Consider the following 15,450-nt stretch of genomic DNA (forward strand, 5'->3'; position numbering starts at 1 on the left):
TACATTAACTTAGAATTTCGAGGAACTTTAATATAAAAAAGTTACATCACTTCATTGTCGTGTCTCTCCCACAAATGTTTAATTAATGCATTTCAAAGTGCGAAGCGTGCTTCTTTGTCTTTGAATTTCTTATGCCGAGCCAGGAATTGTCGGAACCGTTCAACATCGTTCATCCTTATGTCTTCAACATTTGAAATTGATGGTGGAGTAGAAACGACAATATCTTCTTGCTCATCACGTTCATCCTCAACAATCATGTTGTGCATTATTATGCAAGTGGTCATGATATCATGCAAAGTTCGTTTATCCCAAAACCGTGCATGGCCCTTGATTATAACAAATCTTGACTAGAGAACATCAAACGCTCGCTCCACATCTTTTCGACAAGCTTCTTACATCATTGCAAAATATTGTTTCTTTTTATCTTCGGATTTGGAAATGGTTTGAACAAGGGTTGTCCATTTCGGGTATATGCCATCGGCTAAATAATAACCGACATCATAATTCTTTCCTTGAATTGTATAATGAGCAGGAGGAGTAATACCTTGCGTTAGGTTGTCAAACAAATTAGATGCTTGTAATACATTAATATCGTTATTAGAACCTGGCAAGCCAAAGAATGCATGCCATATCCATAGGTCATACGATGCTACTGCCTCAAGAATAATGGTTGGGCCTCCGTGACGTCCTGAGTATTGTCCCGCCCATGCTGTTGGATAGTTTTTCCATTCCCAATGCATACAGTCTAGACTTCCCATCATTCCTGGGAAACCTCGCTCTTCGCCTTTTTGTAACAGTCTTGCAACATCGTCGGTATAGGGGGATCTAAGATATTCATCTCCATACACTTCTACAATTGCTCTGCAAAATCTCTTCAAACATTCAATACAGTTGACTCACCAATCCTTACATATTCGTCAGTACTATCTGCCAGTGCACCATATGCCAACATGCGAAATGCTGCTGTTACTTTTTGTAAAGTAGATAGTCCAATCCGGCCGACACTATCCACCTTCTGTACAAAATAGTTATCGTGCTCTCGTACAGCGTCGACGATACGAAGGAAAAGACTCCTTTGCATTCGGAATCTTCTACGGAATAAATTTGCACCGTATGTGGGATTATCAGAAAAATAGTCATTGTAGAGTCGAGAATTACCTTCTTCCCTCCCACGGTTGATTACCAAATGACCAGGAACTGAGCCGATACGTTTTGGCCTCTTTTCCTCTTTAGAGAAATAAGTCATTATTTCATTGTTAGAGGCATATAGACGAGCTAAGGTTTCATCCTCCTCCTCCCATTGTTACATATCCTCCTCCCATTGTTCAACGTAATGAGAAAATGTTTCGTTATCAGAAGAAGAAGAAGAAGGTAGGTGTGATGGTCCAGCTCCATAGTTCATTGTTGAAGAGGGGATTTGGAGAAATGAATTATAGATTGGTGATGAGTTGTTAATAGGTGTATGTTGTGTTATTATATAATGTTTCTACCCACATTAGATTCTTTCCCGCATCGTTTTCTACCCATATTGGATTTTCCCACTAGCATTGGTTTTCTACGCACATTGGATTCTTTCACCCGCATTGTTTTCTACCCATATTGGATTCTCCAACTAGCATTGGTTTTCTACCCACATTGGATTCTCTCACCCGCATCGTTTTCTACCCACATTGGATCCTCCCACTAGCATTGGTTTGTTAGACCCTAGAGGGGGGATGATTAGGGTCTTATGCTAATCTAATCCGATTATATGCCAATAAAAATTAATTAACAAATTATCCTAGCAAGTATGAAATACAACAAGTTATATGACCTAGGATAAGCAATATGAACAATAAGAAATATCCTAACAAAGAGATATACAATATGATATATGTAAGAATATGTAAACTAACACAAGGGTAAACAAAATGAACTAGATAGTGGATGAAATAAATGAGCAATGCACAATTGGTGATATAAGATAAATGTAAAAGCAAATGCGCTAATGACAAACTCAAACACACTCAAATGATCACGGATTTCGGACCTTCCGTCCTACGTCTCCGCTCCCCACTCCCGGGGAGAAATCCACTATCACAACCGGGTTTTTTACGCTCACCCGAATAACGTTTACACCTCACAGTGTCGGTTTTCAACGCTCACCGATCAACGTATACAATCACTCACAATATCGGTTTTTAACGTTCACCAATCAACGTTCACTCCTCACATTCGGTTTTCTAGTTCACTGAAAACTTCACAACAACACACTCGGTTTTCTAGCTCACCGAAAACCTAACAACACTCACAATGTAACAAATATAAATTTGTTCTCCACAATAGATGAGAACTCAATTAAGAACAACTCAATGTTACAATCTCTCACAACCCTAATATACTATGTATGCAAATACAATAAGCTCAAAGTGGGTGTGTGTAACAATGAGTAAATAAAATCAAATCAACTAAACTCAAATATAAAATCTAGCTTAAGAACAATGATAATCAAACAAGTATATAAATGTAAAGCTAGAGTTTAAGTTTAGAAAACTTCTCAATTGATAACAATATGGAGAGATGCAGATTGAAGCCCAAATAAGAAGATAATCTCCTCCACTTGTGAAAACCAAAACAGCTTTAAACCAAACCCTTAAAGAATCTTAAAACAAGCTTAAACTCTTTTTAAAACACTTTTAAAACATTCTCTTGGTTGGGTAGATAGAAGAGGGTTTGGGGGTTTATATAGGAAGAGGAAACAACAGCAAAAACCCCAAACAGATGACAAAAAAGCCCCAGCCAATGGTAACAAAAATAATATTCGCGGTCGACCGCGAAGAATAAAAAGGCGAAGAACTGTTCTGGACAAGCGACGGTCGACCGCGGCGGTCGACCGCTAAACTCTCTGGACTCGCTACGGTCGACCGCCACGGTCGACCGCGAGCCAATAAAAACAGTTCTGAGTTCAGAACTCTTGGCGGTCGACCGTGGCGGTCGACCGCGAACACACTACAGAAAAACAGGTTGTTAGACCCTAGAGGGGGATGATTAGGGTCTTATGCTAATCTAATCCGATTATATGCCAATTAAAATTAATTAATAAGATATCCTAGCAACTATGAAATACAACAATATATATGAACTAGGATAAGCAATATGAACAACAAGATATATCCTAATCAAAGAGATATAGGCAATGTATGTGCAAGGATATATAAACTAACACAAAGGTGATATAATTAAACTACAAATGTGATAGTGCAAAATAAACAATGCAAACACACAATATGATCACGGAGTTCAGACCTTCCGTCCTACGTCTCCGCTCCCCACTCTCGGGGAGAAATCCACTATCACAACCGGGTTTTCTACGTCACCCGAATAACGTTTCTTCTACACACTCGGTTTTCTAGCTAACCGAAAACTCTACAACTCACACTCTTGCAATCACACTCTACACCCTCTCAAGTGTTGAACTAGACGTGTCTCCCTCAAGTGCTCGGTTACAACCTCTCCCTAGGTTCCTCAACCGACGCCACTCCTCTTGGGACGATCCCTGACTCTCGCCACACACTTCTCTCGGTGTACAAGTGTATTATAAAGTGAATCTCACAATAAGGTTCAATACAATAAATGTTTGTTCTCTACTATGGATGAGAACATAATGAAAGCTCACACTCAATTGTTACTATCTTTTACCAACCCAAAATATATTATGAATGTAAATACAATAAGCTCAAGTGGGTGTGTGTAACAATGAGATAAAATCAAATCTAACTCAAATAGCAAACTAGCAATAATAAGAATATAAAAATTAATAATAAAATTGCTAGAGAAAAGAGTTAGAAAACTTCTCAATAGATCAAGAGGTAGAAGGAGAATAGTTGGATGCCCAAACACCAATAGATGATCTCATCAAGCTCTTGTGAAATTAATTTCTCAAACTCAAACTTCCAAATGCTTAAAAGCTTCTTAAACACACTTAAACTAAACTAAAACCCTTGTTAAAACTCTTTTAAACTTGGTTAAAAATTCTCTTGGATGATGGAAAATAGTTATGGCAAAGGGGTATATATAGGCTTGAAGAAACCAACCCCAAAAAACCATTAAAAATAAAAATCAGCAACTAGTCGTTACTGTGTAACGGTCGGCTGCTACAGTAACTTCGGTTGACCGGTACGGTCGACCGTGAGCCATATGCAAAGCTGAGTAACGTCCAGAGAGTTTGGCGGTCGACCGTACCGGTCGACCGCGGGTACTGTAGCACTGCATATCAACTTTGTAAAATCAATTAAAAATAGTAAAACAGCTCCAAAAAATATGACATTTTGTGGGAAGGTTACAGACATGTAGAATAACATGTTAGAGAAAGAATTTATGAAAAATAGTTTCCCAGTTGAGAGAAATAAATGTTTTAACACAGATTTATAGTTTCTGAAAAACTGCTGACATACACGATTTTGTAAAATCAATTGGGCACAGTAAATCAACTCCAAAAATAGTAAAATTTTAAGCGAAGTTTCTAAACATGTAGATAAATATGTCAAAGAAATAATTTCTTGAATATCACTTCCCATTTATGAAAACACATCTGTTTTGTAAAACATGCACGAACATGTGCACGAACAAAAACATGATTTTGTAAATTCCATTAAACATAACAAATCAATTCCAAACTTAATGAAACTTTGCGAAATGTTTATAAATATGAAAACAAACATGTTAGAAAAAGAATTTGTCAAATTGAATTTCCATTTGTGAAAACTCATGTATTTTACAAGTGTGTCCAAAGCATTAAAAACTCAAAACCATGCATGTATATATATAACTATATATATACATAGAAACCAAATACGTGTGTGTATATGATGTTGAGCTTAAGGTATTTAACACACATAATATAAAATCTAAACTAGATTACCCAAGCTTGATCTTGATCTTCATTGTAGCTCAACTTGGTACACATGCGGATGAAGCATGAACTTGATCTTTAACTTTGAATTGCAAGGCTTCAACCCGACATTCCACCAACCTCCATTTGATATGATCGTTATGGCGCAATCCATCAATCCTCCAACTCGTTGTTTGTCTATAATAAATAGAAATATACCAATACTAGACAAACAACATTAGTGGTAAATTATTTGTTAAACATCATCAAAACAAAGAGGCAAACACATGTTTTAAGGCTGATTTTTGAGACTTTGAAAATATGTTAAAAATAACAAATAAAGTCCAAAAATAATAAAACTTTGGGAAATGTATATAAACATGTAAATGAACATGTTACAAAAAGAATTTTCCAAATTTCATTTCTCATTTGTGAAAAATCATCATTTTGCAAAAATAGTCCAAAACACGAAAATGTAAACATGTGAATTTTGACATTTAGGCTAAACCATGTTTTGAAATTTTGTACAAAGATTATATAGACTTAATAAAATATGTATATGATTATTGTTAAGTCTAAAAACTAAGAATACAAAATTTTCATAAAATTGGATATTCTATGCAATGTTTTCAAAAACACAATAGTAAATATGAAATATGTGATTTCATATTTATAAACATGAAAACCCAAAATCATGCATGTAAATTGTGACGCCTCTGGGTTCACTCAAGGCTACAGTCCAGGGTGAAACCAAGAATGTCAAACCTGCCATGCACCATACCGTGCAATAACATGTTTCACCATCACAATTAACATCTATCTAGTAGAGTCAACAATGTTAGACCCTAGAGGGGGGGTGATTAGGGTCTTATGCTAATCTAATCCGATTAAATGCCAATTAAAACTTATTAATAAGTTATCCTAGCAAATATGAAATACCACAAGATATATAAGCTAGGATAAGCAATGCAAACAAAGAGATATATCCTATATGATGAATATGTATATATGCAAGGATATATAAACAACACAAGGGTAAAATAAACAATCTACACAAGTGATAGGGTAATATGATGAGCAATACACAAAGGCGATATAAGATATGAAAACAAGAATAAGAACGCCAATGCAATCACAAACAAAATGATATGATCATGGAGTTCGGTCCCCACGACCTACGTCTCCGCTCCTCACCTCGAGGAGATCTCCACTATCACAACCGGGTTTTCTACGTTTACCCGAACAACGTTTACACCTCACAATATAATCACTATGCAATCACACTTTACACACTAAGTGTTGGTCCTAGCCCGTGTCCTCCTCCTCAAGTGCTCGGTTACAACTTCTCCATGGCACGTCAACCGACGCCACTCCTCTTGGATTCGACCCCGTCTCTCACCACACACACTTCTCTCGATGTACAAGTGTATTACAAGTGAATCCTCACAATTAAGCACAATATAAATCAATTTGATTGTTCTCTAAATAAGGTGAGAACTCAATTAAGCACAACTCTTAGTCACAAACCCACAACCACAAATTATACTATGAATGTAAATACAATAAAACTGAGGTATAATGGGGTATTTATAGCCTCCCAATACCTCAAACAAAAGCCCAAACCAAAAGACCAAAAACCCCTCCAACGGATACAAAAAAATAGCCGTTATGGGCATTCTGGGAGCTGGGCGGTCGACCGACCTTTTTTTCGGTCGACCGCTCGCACTGTACAAACCTGAAAAAGTTCCAGAGACATTTCCGGTCGACCGGTCCGGTCGATCGGAGTTACTGTAGCAGTGCGCAGATATTTTATAAAATCAATTTAAAATAGTAAATGAACTCCAAATATTATGAAATTTTGTGGGAATGTTCTAGACATGTATAATAACATGTCAGAGAAAGAATTTATGAAAGATATTTTCCCAGTTGAGAGAAATAAATATTTGAACACAAATTTATAGTTTCTGAAAAACTGTTAACATATACGATTTTGTAAAATCAATTTGGCATAGTAAATCAACTATAAAAATAGTAAAAACTGGAGAAACGTTTCTAAACATGTAGATAAACATGTAAGAGAAAGAATTTTTCAAATATCACTTCCCATTTGCGAAAACTCATCAGTTTTGTAAAACATGTACGAACATGTGCACGAACGAAAATGTGAATTTGTAAATTCCTTTAAACATAACAAATAAATTCCAAACTATGAAACTTTGCGAAATGTTTATAAACATGAAAACAAACATGTTAGAAAAAGAATTTCTCAAATTGAATTTCTATTTGTGAAAACTCATGTATTTTGCAAAAGTGTTCAAAACATGAAAACCCAAAACCATGCATGTATATATATAACTATATATATACAACGTGTGTGTATATGATATTGAGCTTAAGGTACTTAACACACATAATATAAAACCTAAACTAGATTACCCAAGCCGATCTTGATCTTCAATAAGCTTGACTTGGTATACTTTGCGGATGATGCTTGAACTTGATCTTTAACTTGAATTGTATGTTGCTTCACTTCACAATTCCGCCAACCTCCATTTGATATGATCGTTAAGGTTCGATTCCATCCATCCTCCAACAACGTTGTTTATCTACAATACATAGGAAAAACACAAATACTAGACAAACAACATTAGTGGTAAATTGTTTGTTAAACATCATCAAAACAAGAAGGCCAACAATCTCCCCCTTTTTGATGATGACAAACAATTTACGAAAAAGTATATATGCATGAAAGGAAATGGATATATAAAATATAATTCACATGCATATAAATAAGGAAATGTATACTCATAATATTTCTCCCCCTTTGACAATATCAAAAAGGGGACAAAAGGAATGAAGATAGCGAAAGCTCCCCCTACATATGAGCATGGGTGAGTATAAAACAAATATAGGGATTGCTCCCCCTATCAAAATACCATATAGAAAATATGCAATAAATAAAGATCATGGCAAACATGTGAGCAAGCATAAATGAAAAGATATGCTAAACACCACTCACATACAAACAAGATACAATGAGGACACATAATGATATGACATTATAAAGATGGTGTCTCATTATAAAAACCATGTATAAGAATAGATTTATGAAATCAAAAGAAGAGGAACATGAGAAGCATGCAAAGAGTTTTCAAATGAAAACAAATCAACCAAAAGAATTCATAAATCAAAGTTTAAATCCAAAAACGTAAAATCAAATCATCATTAATTCAAGAATCAAGAGAGGCAACTATATCTAGCTCTTGAGCTAGTATCAACCCATATAAATATTTTAGCACCCGGTAAACAAGATTTGGGAATAAACACCCAATAAATCCGGAGGGTTATATAAGTATAAACTTCTCATCAAAACAAAACAAATAATCATGAAAACAAAAGATTTTATCAATTAAAGATTGTTTTCATATAAAAAGATTTCAAGACATAATTTTCAAAGTCAAGAAAAGGAAAAATAAGAACACTAAAATTATTGGTTTAAAAATTAAATTTGTTTTGGTACCCAAGAACTCTTGGTACCAAAGGATTTAGGGACATAACCCCTATCATTTAAGCTCAAATTCCTAGGGTTATGAACCCTCTTAGGCATATGTGGTGTACTAACACGGTCAAAGCAATAATCGCTCAAATGACCCTTCTGATTGTAATATGTGCAATGAAAGAGATCCATTTGTTTTTGTGGACCATTTGCTCGTGCACGGGAATCATTTGCAAATAAATATTTTCTTTTAAAATTATTTTGCAAATGAGAAACATTCTTAAACAATGGTCTATTTGGAACATATTACAATTTAGAAGCTTTTTGTATATCAAAATAAAATTTAGCAAGATGTCCAAACCTACCACAAACATCACATTTAAAAACATGTGGTCTATTGGAAGCATTTGTCAAATGAGATTTTCTTTTCAAATCAAAGCAATATTTGGCCAAATGACCAAAACGACCACAATAATCACACTTGAACACACTAGCATGCTTATGATGAACTTTGTGAGAATGAGCATGTGAATGTGTAAGTGTACAAGATGAAGAAGCTATATGAGATGCACAAGGAACATTAGAATTCTTATGTTTGTGTGCATCATAACAAAACTTAGCTAAATGACCTTGACGGCCGCAAATAGAACACTTATAAGTTTTGCTATACATGTGTCATGCTTGCTTTGTAAATCAACAAAATCTTTATGCAATTTGTTAAAGGCATGCAATAATTTTTCACTAGCACAAGCAAGTTCATCACTAGATAAATTATTATCGGGTTCGAACTCGCAAACCTCACTAGGGCTATCGTCTAGTGTCCATGTGCATGATGCTCCATATGAACTTGAAGCCGGATCCTCCAAAGCTTGTTGGATCGCCTCCAAGTCCCCTTGATGTGCTTCTATAAATTTCCAAAGTTTGTAAGAACTATCAAAATGAACAAACTTGTTAGACATAGATGAATTAAAAGCATTTAGCAAATATTCTAACAAAATATTGTTTATTGTAAACATACGATGATCATTCTTATTCCATTTGGATTTCTCCAAAGTGGGCACAATATAAGCATCATCTATAATTTCCCATAAATCAAAGTGTTTAGATTGAACAAAAAGTTTAAATCTAACACACCATTGGGCATAGGGGAAATTATCTAATCTAGGAGAAATATTGATGGCATAACCTAAACTATGCATATCCATAATATAAAAGGCAAGCAAGATACAAATAAAGCTCAAAATTAGATTAGCACAATAAGCTAACTTGGATCTTTAACTCAAGGCGATTAGACCTTAAATCAAAGAGCACCAAGCTCTGATACCAATTGTTAGAAACATAAAAGTAAGTGCGCCAATGCAATCACAAACAAACAATATGATTACGGAGTTCGGTCCCCACGACCTACGTCTCCGCTCCTCACCTCGAGGAGATCTCCACTATCACAACCGGGTTTTCTACGTTTACCCGAACAACGTTTACACCTCACAATATAATCACTATGCAATCACACTTTACACACTAAGTGTTGGTCCTAGCCCGTGTCCTCCTCCTCAAGTGCTCGGTTACAACCTCTCCCTGGCACGTTAACCGACGCCACTCCTCTTGGATTCGACCCCGTCTCTCACCACACACACTTCTCTCGATGTACAAGTGTATTACAAGTGAATCCTCATAATTAAGCACAATATAAATTAATTTGATTGTTCTCTAAACAAGGTGAGAACTCAATTAAGCACAACTCTTAGTCACAAACCCACAACCCTAAATTATACTATGAATGTAAATACACTAAGCTCAATAGGTTGTGTGTGACAAAGAGATAAATAAAATCAACTAAACTCAATATAAACACTAGCTTAATAAAAAGATAATCAAATAATGTAAAATATAAAGCTAGATTGAGTTTAGAAAACTTCTCAATAGATCAAGAGTGGAAGGAGAAGAGTTGGATGCTCAAACACCATCCTCAAGCTCTTGTGGAATTTGATTCACCAAAACAAACTCTCAATTTGCTTAAAAGCTTCTTAAACCAAACTTAAAACAAACACTAAACAAGTTTAAACCCTTGTTAAACTATTTTAAAACATTCTCTTAGATATATTAAAACTGAGGTATAAGGGGGTATTTATAGCCTCCCAATACCTCAAACAAAAGCCCAAACCAAAAGACCAAAAACCCCTCCAACGGATACAAAAAAATAGCCGTTATGGGCATTCTGGGAGCTGGGCGGTCGACCGATCTTTTTTTCGGTCGACCGCTCGCACTGTACAAACCTGAAAAAGTTACAGAGACATTTCCGGTCGACCGGTCCGGTCGACCGGAGTTACTGTAGCAGTGTGCAGATATTTTTTAAAATCAATTTAAAATAGTAAATGAACTCCAAACATTATGAAATTTTGTGGGAATGTTCTAGACATGTATAATAACATGTCAGAGAAAGAATTTCTGAAAAATATTTTCCCAGTTGAGATAAATAAATATTTGAACACAAATTTATAGTTTCTGAAAAACTGTTAACATATACGATTTTGTAAAATCAATTTGGCACAGTAAATCAACTCCAAAAATAGTAAAAACTGGAGATAAGTTTCTAAACATGTAGATAAACATGTCAGAGAAAGAATTTTTCAAATATCACTTCCCATTTGTGAAAACTCATCAGTTTTGTAAAACATGCACGAACATGTGCACGAACGAAAACGTGAATTTGTAAATTCCTTTAAACATAACAAATAAATTCCAAACTTGATGAAACTTTGAGAATTAAACATAACAAATAAATTCCAAACTTGATGAAACTTTGAGAAATGTTTGCAAATGATATTTTGAACATATTACAAAAATAATTTTCCAATTTGCATTTCCCAATTGTGAAATCTCATTATTTTGCAAAAGTGTTCAAAACATGAAAACCCAAAACCATGCATGTATATATATAACTATATATATATACATAGAAACCAAATACGTGTGTGTATATGATATTGAGATTAAGGTACTTAACACACATAATATAAAACATAAACTAGATTACCCAAGCCGATCTTGATCTTTAATAAGCTTGACTTGGTATACTTTGCGGATGAAGCTTGAACTTGATCTTTAACTCGAATTGTATGTTGCTTCACTTCACAATTCCGCCAACCTCCATTTGATATGATCGTTAAGACTCGATTCCATCCATCCTCCAACAACGTTGTTTGTCTACAATACATAGGAAAAATACAAATACTAGACAAACAACATTAGTGGTAAATTGTTTGTTAAACATCATCAAAACAAGAAGGCCAACAAACAACAGGTGTAGGTACAAAAGCAGGTAAAAGATAATACAAGAAATAACTGATGAAATGATAGTGATCTGTAGGTACAAAAGCAGGTAAAAGATAATACAAGAAATAACTGATGAAATGATAGTGATCACATTAATACGTCATCATCCAACATACAGAAATACATAGTCAATGTCTGAATAGATAAACTGGAATACTCAACAAGTCTCAAAATACAAATATCTGACAAGAGGAAATAAGGCACACGACCTTTACAACTTCTAGAATAAGACTCTCAAATGTCTAAACAAAAGTCTACTGTGGAACTCCAAAAGAAAATATAACTAAGTAGACAGCTGAAGCTAAAAATGCATCGCCATCAACCTGCGACTCTCCGGGCTCCTGGCTCGTTACCTGAAAGGGGGAGGGACAACGAGCGTCAAAGCGCTAGCGAGCAACATCACAACCAACCCCAAGGGATTGGGCTCGATGTATATGAAAATACAGTTCATACATAATATTATAAATCATTTATCCTAACAACAACGGGTTTTGGTACTTAGGAAATTACAACACGAGCATAGGTACGTCGAACGAAATAATCCAAATAAGGAAACCCTCATGTATATACCTTGTATCTCAAATTGTAAATCCCTAAATACTAAGATCGAGATCTAATACAAGAAACAATAAAGGAAATGAATACAAACCCATCTCTACCGATAAGTGTAATCATGTCATGGCCACAATAAGTGTCATGTCTGAAAACGATTTAGTGTCCAACACGTAGACTATATATATATTAAACGTCCAGCCCATGGACTGCATGAAGTAAACGTCCAACTCATGGACTGAATATAACTGTTGTCCAACGCATGGACCGGATGTGACCGTTGTCCAACGCATGGACCGGATGTGACCGTTGTCTAACGCATGGACCGGATGTGACCGTTATCCAATGCATGGACCGGATGGTAATACATATCCAGCACGAGGATTTAAATAGCAATGCATGTCCAACACGAGGACTAAGTGGGAAGGGTGTCCAACACGAGGAATATAAAGTAATGCTTGTCCAACACGAGGACTGTGTAACTGTGAAAAGTATAGGCGGACAGATATACATAATCTAAACTCTCCCGCATCTCGGTGTACATGTCTAAACTTGTGTCATAAGTCAACCCACATGTACAGATAAGTCATTAACATGATAAGCTAGGGTCAGGTTATCGAGGCGACCCCGAAAGACAACTCAAACAGATCAAAAATCTGTAAAACAGCTCATCAGTCGACTGATGTGTCGACTGATGACGTCAGTCGACTCATATGTCGACTGATGAGGCTCAGGCAGCACAGCCTCAGCTCGCCAGGCGACTGACCAGTCTATTGAGAAGCTGAGAAAAACAAAACCAGCCCGTCAGTCGACTGATCAGTCGACTGATGGTTAAAAATGTGCCTGTCGGTCGACTGATCAGTCAACCGATAGACTGCAGAAACTCTGCACAGGTTGTTGTTTACCCAAAATTCGATCTAAATTCATCCCCATCAATCCCAAGCATAAAGATACTGATATTAACATGTATGAACTAAACTGAAACATAACTTTCATGTACAAACACATAAACAAAAACCCTAAACATGTGTATTTATGTTTTAAAACATTTTTTTAAAACAAAACTCATGTTAAATCTCTTATAAAAATATTTTAGATCTAGATCTATGATTCACAAAACGTTGGTGAGTTTTTAAACATTCTGAAATAACATATCTTCCCTCTATATGCTATAAAAATCAAATCCTTTGTACAAAAATATCATTTTTGGCTCATCAAAACTCATAAAAATGCTTTGAAAACGTTTAGAAAATAGGAACAAGGTTGGGCGAGATGTTACTCGCCTCTGGGCTGATGAGAAACTCCTGGATCTGAGAGAGAATGGTTCCCCTTCGCTGCAACGTTCAGATCTCGACGAAAATCCTCCAAGTTCTTCCCTAAATCACCAAGAACAAAACTAGGGTTTTTGAGATAGGGGAGAGGGGCTAGGGTTTTCTCAGATCTGAAGATTAGAGGGGTGATATCGGGTGAGAGGGAATATATACGAACAGTTAAACCCGACCCAAACCCAAACCAAATCAAAACAGACCCGAAACCTGTAAAAACTGAAAATCAGCGTATCAGTCGACTGATGTGTCGACCGATACAGTCAGTCGACTGATGTACCGACTGATCTGGAAAAATTCAGTCTTTTATGCATGTTTACTTATTTGCAAAACCATCGCACAAAACTCTATACCCATACTCTCATATCATCTCAAATAACTTGTTATCATGTACATCAATGACCTCAAGCTATATATCATAAAAGAATTATTTATTTACTAATATAAAAGAATTATTTATTTACTAATAATTCACATATATTCATATAAAAATTACGGTGTTCTACATTCTTCCCCCCTTAGAAGAATTTCGTCCTCGAAATTCGGAAACCATATGCATATCACAACATGAACTTCCAAATAAACATATAGAGATATTTATATTTAATGATCTAAAATGGTAATATTCCCGCTCAAACCCTAATCTAGTGGAACTAGTACATCGGGTGAAAAATCCAAACAAGGTACCTCCCATATATATACCATGTGTTCCAAAAGATTAAGATTTAAGCGAAAATATCTTCATTCTAGTGTTAAATATAAACATAACCAAAGATGTAAACATAAAGTAAGATATATAACCTAATAAGAATTAATTTACTTGCTCAACTAAGTGTGGGTAGTCGCGACGCATGTCCTCTTCACGCTCCCAAGAAATCTCCTCAATGCCTCTTCGGTTCCACTGAACTTTCACTAAGGGAATTACCTTGTTTCTAAGTCTCTTGTCCTCAAGAATACAAATCAGAATCTCGACAGTAGTCAAATCATCCTGAAGCTCAATCTCTAGTGCATCCCATACTTGCTGCTGCTCCTCATCATGCAAGTGTTTCTTGAGCATAGAAACATGAAATACATTGTGTATATTAGACATCGATATTGGAAGATCTAGTCTGTATGATACAACTCCAATGCGCTCCAAAATCTGGAATGGTCCAATATATCTCGGCGCAAGCTTCCCCCGTCGTCCGAATCGCTGCATGCCCTTCATAGGCGATACCTTCAACATAACTGAATTCCTAACCTGAAACTCCAAGGGTCTTCGCCTCTTATCTGCATAGCTCTTCTGTCGACTCTGAGCGGCTAGAATCCGCTCCCTGATCAATGCTACCTTCTCGGTAGTTTGCCTCACCAGCTCCGGTCTAAGCATCAAGCTATCTTTCGGCTCTGCCCAACATATCGGTGATCTACAGGGTCTCCCGTATAATGCCTCATACGGAGCCATACCGATCGTCGCTTGATAACTGTTGTTATAAACGAATTCTATCAATGGAATGTGATCCTCCCAACTGCCTTGAAAGTCAATGACACAAGCCCGCAACATGTCTTCCAACACCTGATTTACTCTCTCTGTCTGACCATCCGTCTGTTGGTGGAAAACACTGTTGAAAGATAGTCTACTGCTAAAAGAGTCCTGAAAACTCCTTCAAAAGTGCGAAGTGAACACCGAACCTCGTTCCGATACAATCGTGTCTGGAACTCCATGAAATCGAACTATCTCCCGGATAAATATCCTCGCATATGCCTCGGCGGTATAGGTAGTCCTCACTGGAATGAAATGTGCCGACTTCGTCAACCGGTCCACATTCACCCAAACTGAATCATTTTCCTTCTTCGACTTCGGCAACCCTACAATGAAGTCTATAGCAATGTCT

General features: G+C 36.1%; 1 protein-coding gene across 1 annotated transcript; it reads right to left on the reverse strand.

Annotated features, from left to right (window-relative positions):
* On the reverse strand, window positions 393-1,246 carry LOC109846127. Its single transcript, XM_020415353.1, has 2 exons — window positions 901-1,246; window positions 393-850 (listed from the first exon to the last, which is right to left on the reverse strand). Exons 1-2 carry the CDS (start codon window positions 1,244-1,246, stop codon window positions 393-395), a joined length of 804 nt encoding a protein of 267 aa, XP_020270942.1.

The sequence above is a fragment of the Asparagus officinalis genome, chromosome 6 (genome assembly GCF_001876935.1).
Source record: "Asparagus officinalis chromosome 6, Aspof.V1, whole genome shotgun sequence".
Taxonomy (NCBI): domain Eukaryota; kingdom Viridiplantae; phylum Streptophyta; class Magnoliopsida; order Asparagales; family Asparagaceae; genus Asparagus; species Asparagus officinalis.